The 26,172-nt window shown below is 40.5% G+C and overlaps 1 protein-coding gene across 2 annotated transcripts in view; it reads left to right on the top strand.

The window, feature by feature from the left end:
* Nucleotides 1–26,172, top strand: part of ZFAND3 (zinc finger AN1-type containing 3) — a 230,188-nt gene that overhangs the window by 194,018 nt on the left and 9,998 nt on the right. For both annotated transcript variants that reach the window (XM_039531511.1, XM_039531510.1), the window contains one exon: nt 12,502–12,672. In XM_039531511.1, coding sequence (XP_039387445.1) covers nt 12,502–12,672 — 171 coding nt within the window. The remainder of the gene's footprint in view (nt 1–12,501; nt 12,673–26,172) is intronic.

Raw genomic sequence — 26,172 nt, 5'->3', positions numbered from 1 at the left:
TTGGCTTGGTCTATACTAGGAATTTACTTCAGTATCGCTTGTCTCTCTCAGAGGTGTGAAAAATACACACCCCTAAGAGATGTAGCTATACTGCTCTGACCCCCAGTGTACACCAGCACTAGGTCAACTGAATTTTTCCATCACCCTAGCCACCAAAAAGGTGCATTACCTACGCTGCCGGTAGGTACCTCCTGTTGGTGTAAGTTGTGTCTACACTGAAGCACTACAGTGGCACAGCTCTGCCACTGTAGCATTTTAAGTGTAGACAAGTCCTTAAAGTCACTGAAATAGGTATTTGGGTTTTTTGTGGGGTTTCTTAGGTTAAAAAAAAAATTTCAAGTGGAATTGTTTGGTTAGATTGTTTGTAGCTTGTCCTGGAACCCACCTGAGAAGAGGCAATTCTTGATTTAGTCTTAAGTGAAGCACAGGATCTGGTCCAGGAGGTGAATGTAGCTGAACTGCATGGTAATGGCGAACACAATGTAATTAAGTTTATCATCTTTGTAGGGGGGAAAAGTGTCAAGGAAACCCATCACAGTAGCACTTAACTTCAAAAAGGAGACCTACTGAAAAATGAGGAAGCTAGTTAAATGGAAATTAAAAGGAACAGTTACAAGGGTGAAATGCCTGCAAGCTGAATGGAGACTATTTAAAACTATATTTATACCCCAAATCATAAAAAAAAAAAAAAGTAAGATGACAAAAAAATGCTTCCATGGCTAAACAACTGAGTAAAAGAGGAGGTTAGAGGCAAAAAGACACTGTAGAAAAATTGGAAGTCAGATCCTAGTGAGGAAGATAGAAAGGAGCATAAGCTATGGCAAGTCAAGTGTAAAAGTATAACAAGGCAGGCCCAGAAAGAATTTGAAGAGCAACTAGCTAAGGACACAGAAACTGACAGCCAAAAAAAAAAGGGGGGGTACATCAGAAGCAGGAAGCCTGCCAAACAGTCAGTGGGGCCACTGGATGATCAAGGTGCTTAAGAAGCTCAAGGAAGACAAGGCTGTTGGGAAGAAGCTAAATGAATTATTTGCATCAGTCTCCCCTGCAGAGAATGTGGGAGAAATTTCTACACCTGAACCATTCTTTTAGGTGACAGATCTGAGGAAATGTCCCAACCGAGGGTCAATAGAGGAGGTTTTGGAATAAATTAAACAGTAATAAATCATCAGGACCAGATAATATTCACCCAAGAGTTCTGAAGGAACTCAAATATGAAATTGCAGAACTACTAACTGTGCTATTAACCTAACACTTAAATCACGCTCTGTAGCAGATGGTTGGAGGTTAGCTAATGTAACTACTGTTTTTAAACAAGGCTCCAGAGGCAATCCTAGCAATTACAGGCCAGTAAGTCCAACTTCAGTACCGGGCAAATTGGTTGAAACTACTATAAAGAACAAAATTATCAGACACATAGATGAACACTATGTTGAGTCAACACAGCTTTTGTAAAGGGAAATCATGCCTCATCAATCTCTAGAACTCTTTGAGGGAGTCAACAAGCATGTGGATAGGGTGATTCAGTTGATATTGTATACTTGGACTTTTAGACAGCCTTTTTGACAAGGTCTCTCACCAAAGGCTCTTAAGCAAAGTACGCAGTTAGGAAAGGTCCTCTCATGGATCAATACCTGGTGAAAAGATCTAATAAATTGTCAGTTTTCATATTGGAAGAAGGTAAATAATGGGTCCCCCAATGATCTGCATTGAGACCAGTGCTGTTCAACATAATCATATATGATCTGGAAAATGGGGTGAACAGTGAGGTGGCAAAACTTGCAGACGATACAAAATTACTCAAGATAGTTAAGTTCAACGCTGACTGTGAAAAGTGACTCTCAAAACTGGGAGACTGGGTGACAAAATGGCAAATGAAATTCAGTGTTTCTAAGTGCAAAGTAATTTACATTGGGAAACATAATCCCAACTATGCATAGAAAATGATGGAGTCTAAATTAGCTGTTACCACTCAATAAAGAGATTTTGGTGTCGTCATGGATATTTCTCTGAAAACATCCGCTCAATGTGCAGAAGCAGTCAAAAAAGCTAATAATGTTAGGAACCATTAGGAAAGGTATAGATAATAAGACAATAAATATCATAATGACACTATGTAAATCCATCTTGAATACTGTGTGCAGTTCTTGTTGCCCTATCTCAAAAAAGATATATTAGAATTGGAAATGGTGCAGAGAAGGGCAACAAAAATGATTAGGGGTATGGAACAGCTTCCATATGAAGAGAGATTAAAAAGACTGCGGTTGTTTGTTTGGTAAAGAGATGACTAACAGGGGATATGATGGAGGTCTATAAAATCATTAATAGCGTGTAGAAAGTGAATAAGGAAGTGTTACTTACCTCTTCACATAACACAAGAACCAGGGGTCACCCAATACAATTAATAGGCAGCATGCTTAAAACAAAGGGAAGTACTTCTTCACATAGTCAACCTGTGGAACTCATTGCCAGGGGATGTTGCGAAGGCCAAAGTATAAATGAGTTCAAAAAAAGAATTAGATACATTCAAGGAGGATAGGACCATCAATGGCTATTAGCATGTAACCCCATACTCCAGGTTTTCCTAAACCACCAACTGTCAGAAGCATCTGGCACTGGCCACTGTCAAAGACCCGATACTGGACTACATGGACCATTCATCTGACCAAGTATGGCCATTCTTATACTATGAGAACACCTTGTCCCAATCACTGTATAAGGTGTGGAGAGAGAGAGAGATTCCCTCCTGCAAAGTTTGAGAGGTGTAGCTTTTACAGAATAGGTAGTGAATGAAAGAGCTCTGATAAATTTTTTGCTGTGCTGCAGTTAGCCATTCACACACACAGTGCAGCCTTCTGTAGTTTCACTCTTTCTGAACTTAGTGAAAAAAGTCCTTTTTAAAATGTACTGTGCATGCACTGCACAGTGTGATTTTCATCAAGTAATCCCTTGGTCAAATCAAACCAATTTTCACAATTAAACTCAGTCTCTACTACTTGTCAATGAAAACGATTTCCCTTTTGAAATTTCGGGTTTTTTACATCACCATTTTTTATAATGGAGGAAATTTTCCCCCTTACTCTAACTAGATTAATTTTGAGCAAACTTAGTTAAACAAAGCCACTCACATTCATAAAGAGTGAAGCCTAGAAATTTCAGCCCAAAAGATGAGTTTCACAAAGCTTATACACAATAACAATTGAGGTGGTTTGAATGAAAACTTGAGTAAGTTAAAATATAGCAGTTCCTGTCACTCCAGCTATAATAAATAAGGTTTCATTTTCAGGTCAGTTTTGACCCAGTTCCCTCAAGAACTTCTACATTTGAAAAAAACTTTCTGCCTGAAATTTTGCATATGTGATCTCCTGACAGATTTTTGTGTGGGGGTGGTAGGAAAGGGTCAGAATTTCAAGTGGATTGGTCCAGCTATTTGAATGGTGTGTCAACAGACAAGTATTTTACTTTTGGAAAGTTTTCTAACAATTGTTTCATTGTGTATTTCAAACAGCATGGTATAAGAATTCCAAACTTGTTGCATTCATTAGGACTCAGAACAAATGCAGGTTGAACTGTTTTGTAGTTAATGTGAAAGTTATTTGTTGTTTCTGGGTGCTATCCCAAATCTCCAGAATGATAATTTTCAGGAGGAGTTCTCTATTTTATTCACTCCACAGAAGCAGAAGAGGATGCGTAACAGAGCTTTTGAGTTCTGCAGGGATTCCTGGAGAGTCTGAAAACACTAAGTTGTACAGGGACTCTCTACATAAGTTTTACTGCATCAAGTTTTTTTTAAATCTTTCCCCCCCAAAAAACCCTATTCAAGTTCTCAAAGTTCTAGAATGAAACTTTCTAGAATATAAACAGATATTAATGTGAATAATAATGCTAGAACACTGTAGTAACATCAGAAAACAAATACTTAACAGGATGGGAAATTGGACTGTTGTATTAACGTAGATGGAATATATGGGCCAAAAGTGTCAAAGATGTTAACACGCCCGTCACTGTCCAACATTAAACAGTGTTAAACAAGGTTTGGGGTTTGGTATACAGAGACCTCAGCCTACTTAGTACCATGACAAACACACCATTAATAGGTTTCAGAGTAGCAGCCGTGTTAGTCTGTATCCTCAAAAAGAACAGGAGTACTTGTGGCACCAGATCTGGGCTGTACCCCACGAAAGCTTATGCTCAAATAAATTTGTTAGTCTTTAAGGTGCCACAAGTACTCCTGTTCTTTTTACACCATTAAAATTTTACTTTAACCATTTATTAAAGATAAAAGAAGGAAAAACAGTTAAAGCATTTGAAATGTAAAGTATTAAATCAGGCTTTCATTTTAACAGGATCCCTTGTTCCCTTTTCCGTTAGCTGGAGAGAGGTGTTTTTCTTAAAGCTCTCCCCCTCATTTGACAGTCTCTTAGATGGTATGAAAGATTGTAATAACTGTCCTTTTGGGGAAAAGAGAAGTTAGGTGAGATAGGCTTGGAGCTGTCACAGCGGGTGCTGTTAAAGTTTGATCTCACTCACGCACACAATGCAGCTTCCGTCTCTGGTGTTGACTGTCACTTGCAGACTCTGCTGGAAAAACATAGACACAGCACATGGTCTTACCAGCCACTCCAACAACTGACAAACTTATACCAGCATTGGGCTGTTGAGCGCATAGCTTCCAGCTGCCTCTCTGGTCACAGGCTCACAGCAGTGTTGCAAAATACACAGTTTTGGTTGCCTAAACCTGACTCTTATTAAACAGGAGTTAAAAAATGCGAGGAATAGGAAAGAGAAGAAATACGGTAGGGAAGGAAAGACGCACACAAAGAGGATGATAGATGTGTGTGTCAATCACAAGCCAGATGGTATTCAGGATTTAGCCAGAGCCACTGGAGGTGGTGATGTCATCTTGGGCAGACTCTAGTCAGGGCACCTCTTAGGATGAGGATGACAAAAGCATTAGTGAATCCCGGGGTCCCAGGAAGAGGTAGGTAGGCTGGCAGCCATGATGGTAAAACTTGCTCCTCTCCCCCTCTCTTCAGTCAGCAGTTATCCACCTTTGTTTCATCTCCACTAATGTCCCACAAAAAGTATTTTATTTTTAAGAATCCCAAAAGGGACTGATGGGTGCAACATTATTTTGTCCATGAATTAGGTCTAATTTTGATTCACCGGTTTTTGGTTCACTGTCTTCCAGTCCCGTGCTTTCCTTGTTTACCAGGCATAATCTTAACACACTCCTGGAGTTCTGTCAGGAGGCCTTTGTTTGTACTAATTCAGTCTTTGTCTCCCTTTTCCACCTTTTCTCATCAACATTTATGGTTATAGGTTATTGTAACACTTTATGAACTTTCACTCACTTTTCACAGTTGAGCTCACAATTAGGGTAAATTTGTAGGCCCAGTTATCACAGCAGGACTTCTCATTAAATGTTAGTAAGGAAATGTGTTGTGGCTAGGGGTTTATGAGCTACAGGCTAGAAAGACTGAAAGAAATTGCATAAAATAGGAGTTGTCAGGCTAATTTTATGTTATGGTAGGACTTTTGGATGGGAAATTTAATATGGAAAGTGTTCAAATACCCCAGATAAAACCTACATCTCTGTCTAGAGTGCTAGGTCAAAATACCAGAGAACAGTTATGATGAAGGAATCTGTGAAGACCCCAAAACAAGAACCAAAAATGGCTAATTTGGTAAAATCTTGGGGAAAAAAAACCCAGACTATGCGATTGTTAAACACTAAATTTGTTTGACATGGTGTGTGGTGTAGTACTCCTGCATTGGTTTACTTTTAAAAAGGCCCATCAATCACGTGCAAATGAGCTGTTGGCGAGGGGGACAGAAGTGTAATAAATAAATAAAATTTGTTTCTAACTTTCTGCATCTCTACAGCCATTGTTCAATTTGTTGTTTGTGTCTAACAGAAAATGCCTTTTTGGGGGGTCAGAATTGTATGTTTGTGACAACCATCTGTTTTGCAAATACCTGGAAGGTCACCATTCAGCCTTTCTACTTTGAATAGGCAGTGAAGGCAAGCTAATATAAATGCTATGTAGATACAGTAAATTCAATCCAAACGAAAAGAGGAGTGCCCCATATTGGTTAAGTGACAATTCTAGATGGAGAGGTCACTTTGACTTGCTCTACCATAATAGAAGCAGCCCTGATGGTTCTAAAAGCAATTCCATCTGCATCTCAACCAGGATGATGTGGATCCTGTAGGGAGAAAAATAGGAGAGGACCCACAGGACTCTAACGTGGACACCTGAACTCTATGGGGAAAACCCCTGAAAATATGTCATATAGAAATCCAGGGAAATAAAAAGTAAATTGGTTCCTTACTGAAATGGACAATACCAAGGAGTTGAACACCAAGATATCTGACCCGCTTTCAGAATGCATATTCTGGTGGTGTGGGGGCAACATCATCCACAATGTAATTACCAGAGTTTCAAAATAATTCATTGTCATCATAATACGTATGAGTAGGGGTTGGGGGAAGAGTTGGGAGAAATGGCTACAAATTTTGCTATGCTCCAGTCCCCTTGAACTGTTAAACTTTCATTGCTGCGGCAAACAAGCAAATACTATTTCAAACAGATGTGTTAACTTTAACTTCACTTGAAATATACGATATAGTTTATTTAAAGAAAAAGATTCTGGCAAATGCAATTGTAAAAATCAGGTAATTAGGCTGTTTACTCTGAGACATTGCTAATGTGTAGTTCAGCATATCAGGAGAATGATAATCCCTTGCCTTAAAACAGACTAGCTAAAAAAAACTGCCTATATTTCTCAAAGTCTCTGTTGTCTTTTTTTTACCTGTGACTATGTGGGGTTCTTTGTGGACAGAGGTTTTAACAGCTGATGCTCCTTTTTAAATGGTCTGAGGAGAGATGGCTGTGATGTGTGAGGGTTCATTAATTATTGCTCTTACTGATGTTTGCACAGGCAGTTGGGATCATAAATGTCGATCTGTCAGAATGGGATGGGTTCAAAAAAAACCTGATTGAGTGCCTCAAAAGCTGCCATGAAGCTAGAGATTAGACAGATTCATTTCTTTCTTGAAAGCAAGCAGCAAGTGAAGGGATTTCCTTTCTCTCCTCTTACTTTTCCTTCTCTCCCCCCATCCTCTACATTTTCCAAGCACTCACCTCTCTGCTGGCCTCACAGTCCCCCGGCAACATCAAGAAAGAGCCACAGTGATTGTTAGTGAAGCCATGTGTGTGCAGGCTGCAAACTCTGCTGTGGTAGGAGAGTGACTGAGAGACTGGGATTCAGTTCTGACAGTCCAGGCACGATTTATGATGAGGGGGAGAACATGAGTAATGAAGACAAGAACTATGACAGTCAGGAACTACTGTGAGTTTCTGTCAGAGACAAAACAGAATTTGTAAGAACATTGCTCTATTTGTTGTTCTACTCAACTCTCCAATTTAAAACTTGCTCTACTAAATTACCAATCCTCTCTCACTTTCAAATGAGTTTGACAGAGAAGTTACAATTAGAAGAATCTGCATCCTTAGAAGAGGTAGATTAGAAAAATCCAAATTTCCCATCTCTAAATCTGGAGTTGCAGTTAGTGAAAATGGAGGACAGAGTGATGTGTTGTTCTGTAGATGGCTCAATTATTTAATTTTTCCTTCCTTCACGAGAATAAGGCTTTGTATTCTTACACCTGCAATTAGGAAACAGAAAGCTCTCTTCTCCCTTTCTCCACCAGGCTGTGTTAGAAGTAGAAACAAACTGACCTCCAAAATGAACATGAAAACTTACTTTTTTTTTTTTAAACATCCTTGTCTGTCGGTCACATGCCACCTTGTTTTGTAAGAACATATCAGCACCTGAAAGCATCTGCTTTGTTATAGCCCTTGTTGATTAATTGCTTGTAATTAGAATTTACTCTTGACTTCTGTGCCTTCATCAGTTTTATCCTGTTCCTGCAGCTCCTCTAGGATGCTGTTGAGCATACTTGTCTTGCATTTCACTATCCTGTCACTAAAACTATACATAAACTATTTCCATTCATTGTCCGCTCCCTATACTTTACCGCTGCAAGGTTTCAGACATGTTTTACTTTAATCTTTTGGAAGGCGGGGTGATCTGGGGGAATGAACACCAAGTTGAGTCACAGTTCTGAATGCTAATGTCAATTCTTCCACTGACTGTGTGGGCAAATCATTAGCTCCCTGCCTCACTTTCCTCATCCATAAAGTGGGGATAGTGCTTCCCTGCATTGCATTTTGTCATGAGGGTTAGTTAGTTTTTGTACAGTATTTGAGCATGTAATACTGTAATATAATTTCTAAGTAATGAGATAACTGAGAAACGGGCTGCTGTCCTTTTAAAATTAGGCTAAGCAACCTCTCTGTATGCTAACAAAATAGTGTTTAAACCAAGCAAGCTAGGAAGATACGATCATCTAAAAGGCTTTATTTCTAAATCATCTCTCATTTCTGTTATGAGACATCTTATCTATATATTTGATTAGTCATTTATTAATCAACAGGAAATGTGTAATTTAATATTTGGATGTAGTTAATTATACAGTTGCAAGCCTGACCCCGGGCAGCTGTTTATCTAATTTAGGGGGAGCCTCTCCACAGGATTTGGCTATATTAACTAAATTAGACGCTGCTTGGCACATGGATTTGAATTTCTCATGAAGACTTCATAATAAACCAGTAGGCCACTGTTTGTTCCATTAACTTAATTTAAAATGCAAAATTGACTGAGAAGAACCAGAATGGCTTATTTTTTTTCAGAGCAAAGAGATGTGTGAAGTTAACCATTTGGGAACGGCAGTGTCGAATGTTGCTGTGAGTGATGAGTAGGTGGCAGGCGGCATAGTTCGTTACCCCCAAATATTTAGCAGTGAAGAGGTGTACTATCGTAGACTTCATTATTAAACACAGCATGAACTGGGCTACTGTTCTGTGGAAAGGAGTACTCCTAGCACGTCAGGTGTATGTTACCCTCAGAATCCAGTATGCCCAGCCTAATGTTGTTAGGTATAGTGAAGGCAGTGGAATTGATGCAAGTCTGCTGCTCAGGAGTCTGGCTTAGTTAGGATTATTGGAACCTGTTCAAAGAGCCTTTGTCATGGAACAACTTCTGCATTGCTGCATAAAGGTGGTTTGAAGTAAAATGGTGCCAGTGGATCCATAACTACGAAGATCCATCTACTCCTGAGAGTATTCTGTGCCCAAAAAAATTATTTTAAATATTTTAATATTTTAAAATTCTGCAAAATTCTGCAGATTTTATTTGTCAAATACATGTGGAGGCTCCAGCATGGCACTGGGGAGCACAGGCCACTGGCTGCACAGAGATGGGAGATCACTGTGCAGCTCTCCCCCTCCCCCCCAAATCCCACCGTCAGGGTGGTCCAGGTGCAGGGGGAGTGTGGGGCTCATCGGAGGGGTGGGATTTCTGAGTGTGGGGTGGTGAGGCTTGGTGGGAGAGTCTGCGTAAGTCAGGGTCTGCATGCATGGGGATTGGGCAGATGGAGAATCAGCCTCTTGTAGAGGGATCCCTCCCCCTGCAGCTGAAAAGCAATGGGCGGGGGGAGTTTGCAGAGCTTCCTGCAGCTCTGAGATAAATCTGGGGGTGGATCTGACCTGGTCCTGGATGCCGTGCAGGGGAAGAGGAAGTCTCGTCTTCCCCAGCCCAGCTGACACTAGCAGCTGAGCCTGGCGCAGGGTAGGTGCCACCAGCTGGGTCTTTCCCAGTCCCAACCCTGCCCCACAATGATTTACCTCTCTGCCAGCTGCCCTGGGCACCCAAAACATACTGTTGGGGAGGGTCGTATGACTGCTCTTGTGGCTTCCCTTTGCTTCCCCATCAGAAAGTCATTTTTCTGCAGAAAAACAACAAAATCTGTGGGGAATAAAAATTCTGCGCATGCACAGTGGTGCAGAAGTCCCCCACGAGGAATCATCCATTTCTCCCTCTTCCCTGCTAGATTCTGTCATGGCCTCCTTCCTTGCGATATCTGAGTGCCCAGAGGGCAGCACACTATATGCTAAGTGTTACTACAGTCCTATATATATTTATTTATTTATAACTTAAGCACCAGCCACCTGCACAAAACAGATTTAAAAGACTGATAGAGAAAAACAGATGCATTTAGAAATCCAGAAGGAATCGCTTTAGGTAAACGTATTTAAATGTAATAAGTCGTTCATTTGTGAGCCTCACAGAAATGAATCTTTTGGTGGGATATGAATGAGCTGTAGGTCGCCTGTATACTGGTATAAGAGGCAGGCACCTATGGATACTACACACACAGCAGCATTTGTGAACAAGAAAGTAGAGTAGTTTAAATTGCATGTGATGGACAAGATGGGAAGTCACTGGTGCAAGTTAGAAGTGGGGTGAGATGGTCTAATTAGATGAGCTAACATTGGCTAATGCATTTTGGACAGATTGGCTGGGAAGAGGCGCAATATGGATATCAAGTAAACCAAAGAGGAGGTTACTAGTAATCAATACGGAAAAATAACAAGAGCGTGGATAACTGTTTAAGCTGTTGTGCTAATCCTGTGGAGTGGCTTTACTTGTGTAATGATTTGCTTCCTTACCCCTTTACAGAGTGTTCTGGCAACGCACAGGGCATTGAATTTGGTCCTAAAAATATTCTTGCTGATGAAAACTTTATTTTAGAAAATGGTTCAGCTCACACAAATTAAATATGTTTTCCATCATCATAATAAACCCGCAAAGGCATTTTAAAATAAAGCTGCTTTACAATTGGTGTCGCTACAGTAACATGGATTTTTCTCAGACCCCATCCTACACTAGGATATTGACCCATTTCGACGCTGGCTTTCAGCAGTGGATCTCCTTGAAATAGTACTGCAGACAGTTTGATTTGTAGTGTAGATGGGACAAACCCACTTTCAGGAAATGATTGAGACTTGGTTCTGCTGCAACAGCACTATTGAATTAGGGTTCCCCCCGTTATTGCAGGCCTGTAATGTTACAGCAGAGCTGTTCTTCAAAGTATTGTACACTTAATGTACCTTTTTGGAAACAAAAGCCTTTTGTTCCTGTGCAGGCAGGGGCAGCTCTATGTTTTTTGCCACCCCAAGCACGGCAGTCAGGCGGCCTTTGGGGACGTAGATTCGACGGCGTTTCTGCAGGTGATCTGCTGGTCTCACGCCTTCAGCGTACCAGCAGCCAAATTGCCACCAAGGCTGCGGGACTGGTGGACCTCCTGCAGGCATGCCGCTGAACGCCGCCTGACTGCTGCCCTCAGAGCCACCAGCAGGCTGCCCAGGCACACGCTTGCTGCGCTGGTGCCTGGACCCGCCCCTGTGCGCAGGGAAAGGTTAACTTCAGAGGAAGTGGATGTTGAATCAAGGGGGAATGTGGTTGCAGAAATGAAATGGAAGATGATTTGATTTTTGTTTTATATACTATTTTGTTTCTAGGCCTGGGGGGAAAGGGTACCTCAGAATCTGACAATATTGGGAGACCGTGGTGTCTGGGAACGCCTGTTCTCTCTGAATCCTGGACTCCCAACAAGGATTTTCTCTTGCACTGTCTCACCTGAAAAAAAATGCTTACCTAACATTTTTAGCTTGAAGGAAAGTTGGTATTGTGAAGAGCATCCCACACGAAGATGGCAGGTTTGAGGGTGGGAGCCATTCATCTTGGACTTTTCTGTAGTGCCAATCACTGTGGTATGACAAAATGTCATGTGCAGACAATTAATTCGCTTCTCATTCTTACGATAGATACGCTAACAATTGCAACATCTGCTGATTTACATCCTCTAACACCAGCGCAATTTATTTTCTTTCCCCCACACATTTTCTTAGAAGAGGAAGTTTATATAAGTAAGGTTATTAATGGAAGTAGTGTCATGCCTGGTTTAAAGAGAGAATCCAGGAGTGCTTTGAATCTATAGCATCCATGGGTTTAGTTTATCTTGGTGATGTGTAATCATTTACATTTAGATTGTTATCCTTGTAGAGAAAGGGAGGCACAGTATGATGCTTTTGTATTCCGCCTTCAGTTTTCAGAGCTATAGCTAGCACACTGTGCCTTAAAGCCTCTGTTCTATCCAGCCAGGAAATAGGCTGAACTCACTTTCAGTTGTCATTCATCAGAAGCCTTGTTCTGTTGGTTTGTGTATAGGGGGAATAAAGTCATGTAGGAGAAACTAAATGAGTTGAAAAATGAAGCTTGCAATTGTTTAGGATGGTGTGCGCACTACATGTGTCTGTGCACAACTAAGCGGTGGCCGGGAGGAGTTATCCAGTTCATTTCATATTCAGTATTGTGAGCCAGGAGGGGTACTTTTAGGGAACAAAGATAATTGCTCCCTTAGTTGGTGCCTGTTTTGACTGTTGAAGAATGTATATATGCAGTAGAGCAGGAAGGAACATACTGCTTGCAAGTGACCCCAGATGAGAGGAACAGACAGTTAATCTTTCTAGAACAGGACCTCAAAAAGGAGATTCTAACATTTGTCCCAAATGTTTGTTCTGAATATTACAGATTCACAGTCAGAGAGCGAGGCTTCTCCTGTGAAACGGCCACGGCTACTGGAGGACAGTAATGACAGGCCTGAGGAAACCAGTCGATCCAAACAGAAGAGCAGACGCAGGTGCTTCCAGTGCCAAACAAAACTGGAGCTAGTACAGCAGGAACTGGGATCATGTCGCTGTGGTAAGTACTGGTTGTCAATACTGTTAAAATTAAGCTTTCTAACAGAATGACATTAGGTACCGTTGTATGGATGGGAAAACGTAGCAGTCATATTCAGACCTTTTAAAGATAAATTTGAGAGAGAGGATCTAACTTTCATTGGTGGCAAAAGTTAGTTAATGCTGTCAGATAAATTTCCACTAATGCTCTGTCATTATGTAGAGCCTTCTACCAAAGGATCTCAAACCATTTAACACGCATAAATGAATGTAGCTTCATAACTCCCTGTGAGGTGGATGAATGTTATCCCCACTTTACAGCTGAAGAAGTTTGAAGCACAGAGAAGGTCAGTTGACTTGCTGAAGATCACACACAAGTCTGCTGAAGAACCGGGAGCAGAAACACAGGTCTTCCTCTGTCCTGTATATAAATTACAAGACAGTCCTTTCTCCCTGTATAAGAATCCTATCTTTAGATGGGTCTGTGATGTTCCAAAAAACACCTTTCCTTTGCACTGAACATTTCTATGCTTGATGTCAACCCAAAGGAGACTTTTTCGTAAGTTGAGGAAATTGTTCAGCTATTTGAAGGGTTTTTTTTTGGGGGGGGGGGGTGTTATTGCCTATGCTGACCACCAACTTGTCTCATTCAGACTGCTCTAAAGCTGTTGGACTTTGGAACTTGTATTATTACATGTAAAAGGTTCTTTGGGAAAAGTGATGAATGTGGTAGACACCATGGGAGAAATTAATGTCTCATCCACACAAATACAATTTTATTTGTTGTAATCAATTTGCAATACACTCAGTAGACTTGGCTACAACAAACACGGTACTTTAATTTGAATAGTAATTTTTTTCATGACACAACCATGAATCAGCCAAGTTTGTGCTTCCTGCATACCACACTGCCTAATCCTGTTGATGTTCATACATTTGGTGAAGTCTGTCTACTTGTTTCATGATGCCTCAATACAGTAATTGAGTGCTCAGAGGACTTGCAAATACAATGACACCTGTGGCATGTGGACCAATGCACTCTGGGATGTCCTGCTACATAGAACTGAGAGGAAATATTGTCCAAAATGGTTATGCAGGCATAGTTAGGGGGTCCTATCTTCAACATGAAATGCCTCCTGAAAATAAGTGCTACAAAGACAACCACGTACGGCCTAGAACTCTGGTAAGGATGAAACATGTTTAACTCCCTGGTATTGGGTATTAACCATAGATGTGTACAGAAACTACGTGGAGAATCAGACAAGCCACTAACTGTTTATACAATCAAAAGTTGTGGTGTAGAGGCTTTAATGGAAGCTGGTTGAAAACTCAGTTCTGGACATGCACAGTAAGGCATCTGGTGAGATTTTCAGCAAACTACAGCAGCCCTGCTCTCTGTGACATAGCTTGGTACACTTTCTCTTCCCAGCATGATGGATGCAGAAGCTGCAGGTCTTAGGCTGCGTTTGTCACAATTTGAATGAGGGAGTTCGTAAATGCCTGCCTGAAAAATCCTCCCTAACATCGAGGTTAAGAGAATTTTGCAAGTATAAAAATAAGTGGATTGTGTAATTTTAGTATCAGCAATTTTTGCTGTATTCTGCAAATTCTAAACTTCTGTTTAAAAATAAGTTCTCGTATGAAGATAAAGCCATCACATTGGCAATCAATATACTGTTGCCCTATCATTGCTAGTTTAGTAGAAAAGTATTTCCACCCAAACAATAGCAACTGCAAATGTGAAAATGCACACCTCCCCCACTCTGTATGTCTCAGTGGTAGAGATTTTATTGTCTAAGCCAGTGGTTCTTAACCAGTGGCAGTGTACCTCTGGGAGTATGCTGAGGTCTTCCAGGGGATACATCAACTCATCTAGATCTTTGCCTAGTTTTGCTACAGGCTACATTAAAAAGTACTACCAAAGTCAGTACAAACTAAAATGGCATATGGATAATGACTTGTTTATATTGCTCTATATACTATACACTGAAATGTAAGTACAATATTTATATTCCAGTCGATTTATTTTATAATCATATGGTAAAAATGAGAAAGTAAGCAACTTTTCAGTACTAGCGTGCTGTGACACTTTTGTATTTTGATTTCTGATTTTGTAAGGAAGTAGTTTTTAAGCGAGGTGAAACTTGGGGGTACGCAGGACAAATTAGACTGCTGAAAGGGGTACAGAAGTCTGGAAAGGTTGAGAGCCATGGTCTAAGCGTCTTTGCCCAGTCTGGTTAAACAAAAGTGGCAATTAAATGCCAAAATAATCACAAAAAATTGCAACCTAAGTGACAATGAAGTTAAAAATTGTGGGTTTTTTTTTTAAAAAAGCTCCTTCCCTTAGTAGTAGCTTCATGTTATTAAAATTGAAAAGTATTTAAATCAAAGGCCTGGTCTACATACAGATTTTGTACCAGTATAACTATTTCACATAGGGATGTAGTTTTTTACTGAAACAGTTACATTGGCACAACCCTGAGTGTAGACACAATTATATCAGTTTTATGGTGCTTTATGCATAGATTATTCACTGTTCTGTATGGGAACAGCTATACTGGTATAATTACATCCACACTAGGGAGATCCTTTCAGGTTCTCATGAAGTAGTACCATAATACGTAGGCCCTACCAAATTTACGGCCATGAAGAAAGCATTATGGACCATGAAATCTGGTCTCCCCCCAGTGAAATATGGTCTTGTGTACTTTTACCCTATATTATACAGATTTCATGGGGGAGACCAGTGTTTCTCAAATTGGAGGTCTTGACCCAAAAGGGAGTTGCAGGGGAGTCACAAGGTTATTTTAAGGGGGTCACGGTATTGCCACCCTTATTTCTGCAGTGCCTTCAGAACTGGGTAACCGGAGAGGGGCGGCTGTTAACCAGGCACCCAGCTCTGAAGGCAGCGCCCCGCCAGCAGCAGTGCAGAAGTAAGGGTGGCAATACCATATCATGCCATCCTTACTTTTGCACTGCTGCTAGCAGCGGCACTGCCTTCAGAGCTGGGCTCCCAGCCAGCAGCCACCGCTCTCCAGCTGCCCAGCTTTGAAGGCAGCACTGTCACCAGCAGCAGCGTAGAAGGGTAGCAGTACTGCAGTCTCACCTACAATAACCTTGTGACCCCTCACAACTCCCTTTTTGGGTCAGGATCCCTACAGTTACAACGCTGTGAAATTTCAGATTTAAATAGCTGAAATCATGAAATTTATTACTTTAAAAATCCTATGACTGTGAAACTGACCAAAATTGACCATGAATTTGGTAGGGCCCTAATATAAAGCATGGGTTTTTAATGGATTCAACTGGATATATGTAACTGTTTGCAAATGTTTCTACTAGATTTAGGGTTAATAAAAGCTTGTTTACAAAACCTAAATTTGGAGCCAAATTGTTCTTGTAGAATAAGCCAGGAAATGAAAAGTTAGATTCTGTGTGGCCACGTGGCACATCCTCTGCAATTTACAGGATATACTATTCATAACATAAATACCTTTAGTCTATGCAATCAGTGAGAGAAACAGGAATAACGAATGCTAATACTGTGTGTGCACTGTGGTCAAACAAACAGTACTGCAGGAAGCTCAGCTGGTACATTGCCTGGCTTTAACGATGCAATCATAATATTTTATTTAATGTGTATGTATTATAAATAAATTGCACATACGTGATGTGTTAGCATAAAAGTTCGATTTGTATGAGTTTGGGATGGACACACTACAAATAAAAAGTCCCCAGTAACTTATGCGGATCACCCCAAACTGATAAACCTCTATGCTTTCACTCATCAACATGTAATCTGTCACAATTAGAGAAGCTGATTTTAGAAAATGTTCTAGCTGAATTTATTATTATTTGTCTTGTCCTTCTACCTCTAAAGTCAGGTTGCCTTAGTCAGGATGAACAAGCTAGAGTGATAGAAAAAATAAAACAAGTATATTTTAAAACTCTAATTATTTAAGATGTTGTATAACTCAAGAAATCATGATTTAAGGTTGCCATTTTGCAAGCAGTCACAACTAGAAATAGATGCTGGGTGTTTCACTGGAAAGCCGGGAATACAAACTTTCTACTGGGATAAAATAAATGTGTGTCCTTGGAGGGATTTGCAGGATACAAAACCTTAAACTTGACACTGGTCCAAAACTAATGAGAGTTCTGGACCCTTTGCTAGTATAATCTTAAATCCTTGGATCCTTCATTCTTATTTGAGGTGAAGGAAAAAGTGTTTTTGGAAGCGCCTCAAAGTTTTTTAATTTCAAACGTAGTTTTCATGGTAATATTTGGCAGAAAGCAAGCAAGGTGATCAAAAGTACAAACCGTGCAGTTTTTCTCAGCAACAGAAGAAAGGGAATTTATTGCATGAATCTCATGATTTTATGTAATCGCGCACACAATCCATCTGGAATAGAGATTAAAATCAATATAGGTTCCTTTGGCCACTGACTAGAACAGTTGCATTGTCTGAGATTGCACATTGGCTTGTTGCCTGAGTTAAAAGCCACTGGAAAATTATCTCACTCCTTGGCAATGCATTCCTCTAATTTTTGTAACCTTGACACTTGTCCTAATGAGCTACAGCCATTCGAGGAAGTGCACTGGCTAACACCACTAGTGGAAGGGGAACCTTGTACATATAGGACATTGATTAAAATAGAAAAATCTGTAGAATAACCATATCACAGGAATACTGTGGCTTTGTGGGGTGTGCCTTGTGAACACAGGGGAAGCAACAAATTGGAATATTTTACAATTCTTAAGCAAATTAGGAGTTATCAGTAAGCTGTTATGACAAGCTGTGGTTTGCTCTAACTCTGCAGTGAACCACACCACTTCAAGAGAAAGAATATCCTCATTGTTTTCTTTTGGAAAGTTAACTCAATTCCTGAAGAAAACATTTTCTCTTGCTTTCTTGAATGAGTTCTTTTCACAGTCACGTGAGTTGGGAGATGGGAAGAAAGGGCCTTCCATTGCTCAGCTAATGGGAAACTGGCTTGGATGACAACTTTCTGTTGAGTTTAATTCTGTAACATTGGGCCATAGTCAGATCAACAGACTTTAAGAAGCACTCTGCACAGAACTCTTTCACAAGCAAAGTAACAGACTTGTTGCTTTCAAAGTCAATTCATGTGCAAAATGATCAAAAATGAGGTAACAGGATCATCTATCTCTGCTCCAGAGCTGTAGTTTTCAGATTTGGGACTCTCCATTTTATTACCACCGCTTGGATACTGTGCTAGCTGTCAAAACTACTATGCCAAAAGAGGCAGCAAGGGTACAGTCTCCAAAGGCAGCTTAACATCTCTTCAACATTTACAAATTGTCTTTTTCCCATAAAGTCACCTGCCCCCGCACTAGAATTAACACTAAATATGAGAGAGAGGTAACTGGAATATGCATGCCTTTTATTTGAATTTGGGTGTGTGTTATCTTGTTGCCAATATATTTTTTTTAAAGAAAATTCTCCCAAAACGTCTGCTTTTTCTCTGGAAGGGTAGCATTAACAATGAACCCTCCAGAGACAGCTCCTCCAAAACAAGGTGCCTGTGCTTTTTCTTCTGTAGTTATTGCATTTCCACTCTGATAACCTATGTGATAGGGAGAGGATTTGTAATATTTGATTAGGCCGTTGGTTCAATAAGTTGGGTATGCTGCCTCCAGCAAACTTGTTTGCATGCAAGATCTGATGCAATACTTCCTGCTATTATCGGTCATGCAGCGAGCAGTCAGATGAGCTGTAGATGCAGTGATCTTTCCCCATCTACCCTGAAGTTCTGAAGCAAGCAGTGTCTATTTCTGAATCTATCATCCACTAAATGACTGTCTAGAAGCTCATTAGATAATGCTGTCTGCTAAGCAAACACCTTTGCAACCCATTACCCACTGCAGATTTCACAAATGTGTGTCCTTCGCAGTCTGCCCATACTCAGGAACTTACGCTTTCAGAATAACATTATTGAGATGTTTACATTCTGAACAATGCATGGCTTTACTTTCAGCAGTTTCTGGTGATTTACAAATGCTTGTAAAATGCGGTTTTTGCATTAGCTTAGAGCTTATATGGCCTCGCTTACCAGTGTCATCTGAAATAGATATCCAGAGCTTGCATCATAGTTTTACAGTTTCCAAGTCCTAACGATATGATGCTTCAAGGCTGTTACACCTCTCCAGGTGTAATCACTCTCCTGCAGGACACTGCACTTCAGAGAACTGGGGCCAGACATGCCCTTTATACCTTGAAAGGGATCTGAGATCTTCTGTGAACTGCTCCATTGCCTCTCAGATAGACAGGCATCACCATAGATCCCATTTCATTGACACTACATGGAACTTCAGACAAATTTAACAGCGCTGTAGGGCTTTAGAGGTGGGGGAGGGGCAAAAACAATTTATTACTGAGAAGGGAATCCCAATAAAGATGCTTTAAGCTCAAACACAACATTTCTCAGCTGTAGAAAGATTGTTTTTATATATTCACAATCTTTTTTTCATTCCCCTTTCCCTCTGTACAGCTTATTAACTGCTGACAAGAAATTCATAGCTCATAAATAATGCTTAAGAGCCATTGCTATATAAATTGAATGTGTTATGAATTGTGATGGGCCTTTTTGTAGCACTCTGTGCCTAAAGCAGGAAGAACAGAGGATGTCATTTTCATTAATTTCTAATGAGGTGCCAATTAAAGGCAAGGAAGGCGCTCAGAAGGGAAGAGTTACAGAGCTCCCCTGAATCCTCTACCCTGGGGCTGTCATATGAACACACTGCCAGGCTTTCTCTGAAAATTCCATTAAATTACAATCTCATCCAGAGTGCACACAGACAAATTCCGCTTCCCTTTGATCTTCAAAAGAGCAATTTGTAAGACGAGTTCTGAGCCTTCTCTCACAGTGAACTGGGAGAAGTGATAGGAATTGTTAATTGCCAATGCACTTTGCAGGCTTCAGTGAGGAGGTGAAGTTTGAAAATGAATTCTCATTCTGTGCCTCTCTGACTGGATAACCTTTAAATCAACAATATCGGAGTAACACCAGTTTCCTATGAAACCTTTCTAGAAGCCAATTACACCAGGCATGTGTTCAGACAGATGATTCTAGCATTGTGTGAATCCTTGAATAGTTTGGTTTCCCATGATGGATAATGATTGCATAAAAATACTGTTACTTAATATCTGGTTCAGTGGGCAAGTAGATCAGCTATTACGTTAGGAACCTTATCTCCTAAAGTGTATTTTAATATAAGCTTTCTGCCAAGAGTATAAGCAACACAGAATTGAGCAGTGGGTCATGTTTGCTCTGCAAATCAAGCTGCCGATTCCGTAGGCGCGGTGAGCAAGGTTGCCAACCATGAGCAAACTTGTTGACTAAAATTAGAGACAGTGAAAATGGCAACATAAAGTTGAGAGTTCTTCCTTTTTCCAGTGTAAATTTCCCAATAGATTATTTGTAGGATGGATTCACAGGCTTTACATTAATGATTTGATAAGATATGTGGCCAATAACTGAAGCTGTACACATTTTCAAAAATACATTGAAATTATAATAGTCTAAATCATACAAGCTGTTTGCATAGAAAATATTGCTTAATTTTATGACAGTATTTCTCCACACAGCAGATGAATATTTACAACTAGTAAACTGTTTAGTCACTAAAAATTGATTCCTGGTATCACTTGATTTTTAAAGTCAAACCTTAAAAGCGTGTCAAAATCTTTGTTAACAGTGTTAGATTTAAAGTGGCTTTCTGGAGTGGTGTAAAATCACAGAAAACTGTGAGCTTCTCTTCTCTCCTCTGTACTAAAAATCTCTTGTAAGACTTACGAGGATGGCTTAGGGGATTGGCAGTAATGGGATTTCCCCTCTTTCACCGTTTCAAATCCAGCCTTGGTCAGCAGTTACAGAAAAATTACTACCATCTGCTGGCTGTTCAGTGGTCCCTGTGTGAAATGAATTAGTGCTCTGTGTTCAATTCCTAGTGGACATACCTGTTCATATCCCAAACCCTTCCTCCTCCTATAACAAGTGTCTCTCGTTGGCATTCTGTTAACAGTCCGTGCAGAAGCTGTGACTGAATGGGCCACTGAGACTGAGCTTCCCTTTAGCCCCTCATGGTGGTCCCTCAGACTTGTACTGCTGTTGACAGTCCAATATCTTTTCTGTTAATAGGTGCCTTTAGTCTCCCTGTCAATCCAGAACCTAGCCTTAAAATGGGGCACAGGGAGGGAAGAAATGTGAAAACCTTTCATTTAAGGCCCCATCTATTTTTAACAATAACCATGAGTAAGCACAATTTTGAAACAATGTTGCAGAGCAGTCATATAGAAGTAGTTTTCTCACTTTTGTGGCCAGAAAAGACATGTTATAACTGTTAGGACCTCTGTTATAATCAGTATCTAGCTAAAACGTGGCCCCTTCCCATGGTTATAACATGTTTTTTTCTGACTTCACAGAGGAGAGAAAATACCTTTTAAAATATGCCTTAGTTACAATGGTTTCACTATGTTTAAACAATGATTTTTCTAGTGTACTTTGGACAATATGGCAGGTATTGTATTCTGATATATAAAACCAGAATGTAAACTGGCCTGAAGAGTAATGAGTTCTCTGTACTGCCAGGGTAGAGATTCAGTGGTGACTCCCAAATTCAGTGTCTGATGGCAAAAGCTAAATGTACTTTGTCATTCAAGTGCAACCTTATTTCTGTGTGGCCCTGGCAGGTTAAAGTCTGTCCAGTCCTCGGCTGGAAGGATCATCATTGACTTGTGGTTTTAGAGTGATAGGGTTATAAAGGCCAGGAAAGTAGAGTGCACATACAGGTATAATACCCCTTTTTTTAAAACAAAACAAAACAGCAAAAAGAATGCACATCAGTTTTGCTTTTGGCACGCTTCATGTGATTATGAATCTGTCCACTTTTTGCTTCATAGCCACTCTGTCACTCTTGTTGTCTATCAGAATGGGAATGTGAAATCTGGATTGCCCATTTAGACACTGGGCTAGAAGAATATGTGGTTAGCCCCAAACCGATAAATCATATATGCAGCCTGGTGCAAATTTCTTGTGGGGATGCTGCCACAGTAGAAAAGCAAACATCTTTCTGATGGCCTGTTTAGGGCTCTTCTCACAGTATTACTGGTGTAATTGAGGTAGGAAATAGGGAGTATGCACATAAACTAAAAGATAATGTGATTTTTTTTTAAAAGGCCATTACTTGTATTTTACCTACTCAGCAGGAGAGATAATGTAGTGAGCTTGAACATAGGAAAGGTAGATGAGACCACCTAATTTCAACTCTGACACTGGATCCTTTTGTGGCTTTAGTTGTCACTTACTCAGTCTGACTCATTTGCCTTGTCTGAAAAATGAGAGCTTCCAGGCTCCCTGCCACAGAGCTGGGAGGCCTGGATCCTAAACTCTGAGGCTTGTGGCTCCCCGGGGCTTCTAGACTCTCAGCTCCTTGTCAGTCCACTAAGGCTGATAGGGCTTCTCGGCTCCTGGTACCCTGCGAGCCATAGCTGAGCAGGGACCTTAAGAGTTTGGGCTCAGGCATATGTGTGATCTTGGTCTTAGCAAGGGTTGGAAGTACTGTGTAAACTCAGCTTGCTCCCCAGGGAGGGAAAGAAAGTAACCTCACATTACAGCTCTTTTTGCATACCTTTCCAGCACAAGTAGGCTTCTGAATGGAACTCCATCCAGCTGCCTTCTGCCAGAAAAGAGAGGTTACTATGACATAGATCCCTGAAGTAGGAGGCAGGAGGGAAAACCTAAGGGGCACTTGGAGTCCCCTAAGTGGGAGAGGGGAACAGAACATAAAATAGATTACACTGAGTTTTCCGCCTAAATTTAGAGCTTTTGGTCTCAAATGGTTTGGTCAGCATCTCTGACTATTGTCAGGGGATTAATCAATTTACAGCAACAGCTGTAGAGAGCTATTTAAATCCAGGGTATAAATAATCTAATTGAGAAAACGTGTTGCAAGTTAAAGCACTGGAGTCCTGATAGGCACGTGAAGGTTTGAGGTCAAAATACATGGAGCCAGATAAATACCCTGGATTTATGCAGCTTGCTCAGTGCTTCAGCATGGAATCTTGTCATGATTTATTCTGGCTCTTTAATAGCCTTATCTGACTTCCATTTTCATTGGGTTGAAAAAAACAGAACGTATACATACTTTATCAGATCACCTAGTATTGCTTGCTTGTTTTAACTAAATTATTGGATACACTTTCGCTTTTAATTAAATCCTCAACTTTTAGGAGGAGTCTATTAGTAGAGATTAACTTGGTGTGCAGAGACTTTGAGAAGTAGGAATACTAAACCAGAGTCATTGCAGAGTATGAAATGTTCTACACCCAAGAATCCTTACACTTAATGCCCCAGCACAGATGCTCGGGTGGTTGTATCCCATCGACTTGACCTTTCTCAAGAGAGAGTTTTTAAAGAAGTCAGGCTATTACTCAAGACTCAACCTTTGGCACATAGTGATTGCTCCTCTATATGGGGCACAGACCCTGGAATATTAGAGCACTACTGATTCAGTCATAGACTTTAAGGACAACCGGGACCACTAGATTGACCTCCTGTATATCATAAGCCACCAACACCATCCAGCACCCACACAATAAAACCAACAACCAAAATTAGACCCCACAGGAAACTAAACTATTATGTGCCACAGGCAGAGAGGGATCAAGGTGTACCAGTGCCCAAGGGCCTCACAATGGTAGGGTAATAAATAAGTGAGATATACATGCCAGGGTGGTCTGGTAGACCTGCACCCATATGCTGCAGAGGAAGACAAAAAGCCCCGAGGGCTTCCCCCAATCTGACCTGGGGAAATATTCCTTCCCAACCCCACATACAGTGATCAGTTAGGCGCTGAGCATGTTAGCAAGAACCAGCCTGCTAAGCACATCTAAGAAAGTGCTTGGTGCTACCTCAGAGCCCTGGCCCTCCCCAGTGTTTCGCAAGGAGGTTTTTTAAAAAATCCCCCAATGTATTGTGGGATAAATCTGTTCATAACCCCCTGCTGGGGTGGCCAGCTGAAACCCCAAAAGCTGAGCTTTTAGGAACATAAGAAATAAACCAGAAGTGAGCCCCAGGACTGTTGAGCCCTGCTCCCTTCCATCAAAGAAAACCTGTCATACAATTGCACTCATGAATTTGACCTGTTCTCTCTCAAAACTAAGTTATTTGCCCCCACAGCTCCTTTTGGGGGCTGTTCCAGAACCTCACCCCTTTGGGGGTTAGAAACCTTCTTCTAAATTCCAGCCTTAATTTGTTCATGGCCAGTTTATATCCATTTGTTCTTGGGCCAGCATTGTCCTTTAGCATCAGTAGCTCTTCATTCTCCCTGGTATTTACCACCTAATGTATTTATAGAGAGCAATAAGATCCTTGCTCAGCCTTCTTTTTTCTAGGCTAAACAAGCCAAGCTCCTTTCATAAGAAAGGGCCTCCATTCCCCTGATTATTCTCATAACTCTTCTCTGCGCCTGTTTCAGTTTGAATTCAACTTTCTTGAACATGGATGACCAGAACTGTAAACAATATTCCAGATGAGGTTTTATTAGTGCCTTGTACAATGGCATTAATACTTGAAATGCCTCATTGCATTAGCCTTTTTCATAGCCACAGCACGGGTGTGATTATAGTCATCCTGTGATTGACCCACCTAGCCAGGTCTCTCTCCTCCTCTGATGAGCCCCCAGTTTGTAGCAGAAATTCCTATTAGACCCTAAATGCCTGACCTTGCACTTTGTACTATTGAATTTCATCCCATTTGTGTCACTCCAGACTTCAAGGTTATCCAGATCATCAATCCTCCTCTGTGTTGACGATGCCCCCAACTTTTGTATCATCAGCAAATTTCATTAGCACGCTCCTACTTTTTGTGCCAAGATCATTAATAAAAAATATTGACTAAGATTGGTCCCTAGACCGATCCGTGGGGAACTCCACTAGTAATCTCCCTCCAGTCTAATAATTGACCTTTCAGTACAACCCAGTTACTTTCTCCCCTTCAGTTAGTTCCTTATCCACCTTACAATTCTTGTACTGATCTCCACCTTCTCTAATTCACCTAATAATTTCCCATGTGGTACCTTGTCAAATGCTTTACTGAAGTCCAAGTATATTAGATCTACTGCACTTATCTAAAAAAATCAGTTATTTTCTCAAATAACTGGCATGATCTACTTCCAGTAAACCCCTGTTGCATTATATCCCCTTTACCATTTATCTCCATGTTTTTCTTCACCATTTGTTCTAAACCCTTGCATATTACTGAGATCACACCAACAGGTTTGTAATTGCCCAGATCACTTTCCCCCCTTTCTTAAGTAAAGGTACAACATTTGCTTTTCTCCAATTAAATGGTAATATCACCAAATAGACAGATTTATTACAGATCCTGGCTATCAGACTAGCAATCTCACATTCCAGTTCTTTCAGTGTTCTGGGATGGAAATTATCCGGTCTCCTGATCTGAGTTGTATTAAAGCTCTTTAAGTTTTTCTTCCACCTCACTTGTGGTAATTTCCATTTCCAGACACTCATTTCCATTAGCTATTCTGCCTTCATGCACATTTTCCATATTATCATCTTTATTGAAATCCGAGGCAAAGTATTTATTTAGTTTTGGGGCTATATCTAGATTATCTTTAATCTCCTTCCTAAACCTCACTGCATAGCTGCCCAACTTCATCCATCCTTATTCTTTTTTTATCCAGCTTGACTTTTAGCAATTCTCACTTTATTCTAACTTTTCTAACCTCTACATTGTAGCTTTATTTGCTGATCATCCCCTTTTTCCATTCCCAGTAGACTCTCTGCTTACGCCTAATAACCTTTTTGAGGTGGTTATTTATCCAGCTGGGTGTGGAGCCTTTCTCTACAAGTTTTTTCCCCTTGCTTGTGATGCAAATTTCAAATAGTTTTTGTATAGCTGATCTGAAGAAATTCCAAGCCTCTTCTGCATTTAAGTTGTTGAGATCTTTAGTCCAGTTGACTTCTTTAACTATTTCCTTTAATTTCCCAAAGTGTCTGCCCTTTTGAAATAAAAAAACCCATAGCTGATGTTTTGATTATCCTTCCATTTAATTTAAACTAAATCCACTTGTGACCACTCGATCCAAGGTTATTTCCTACAACCAGCTCTTCTGTGATGTCTTCACTACTAACTAAAACCATGCCATAAATTTGCATCACCTCTTGTTGGTTTGGAACAGTTTGATGAAGAAAACTGTGTCACATCCGGGAATAACTGGGCCCTACCAGTATTAGTAGCATTTATTCTCCAATCTATGTCTGGGAAGTCAGTCTCCCATTGACACAATTCCCAACAGTATTTCTCTTTCTAATATTAGAGATATCGATCCATACTAAGTTTGACTCTGAGGGTCAAAAGCAGACTCCTAACACTATACTAATAGAACCTATTTTACAATCTTTCCCCAAAGTGATTTTGACCCAAACAGGCTGCTTTGGCCATTCTGTTACTTCATATTTCTTTACAGTTTGCTGCCT

The sequence above is a fragment of the Mauremys reevesii genome, linkage group 3, assembly GCF_016161935.1.
Source record: "Mauremys reevesii isolate NIE-2019 linkage group 3, ASM1616193v1, whole genome shotgun sequence".
Taxonomy (NCBI): Eukaryota; Metazoa; Chordata; order Testudines; family Geoemydidae; genus Mauremys; species Mauremys reevesii.
Note: the sequence above shows the minus strand (reverse complement) of the source record. Positions and strands in the feature narration are given on the sequence as shown.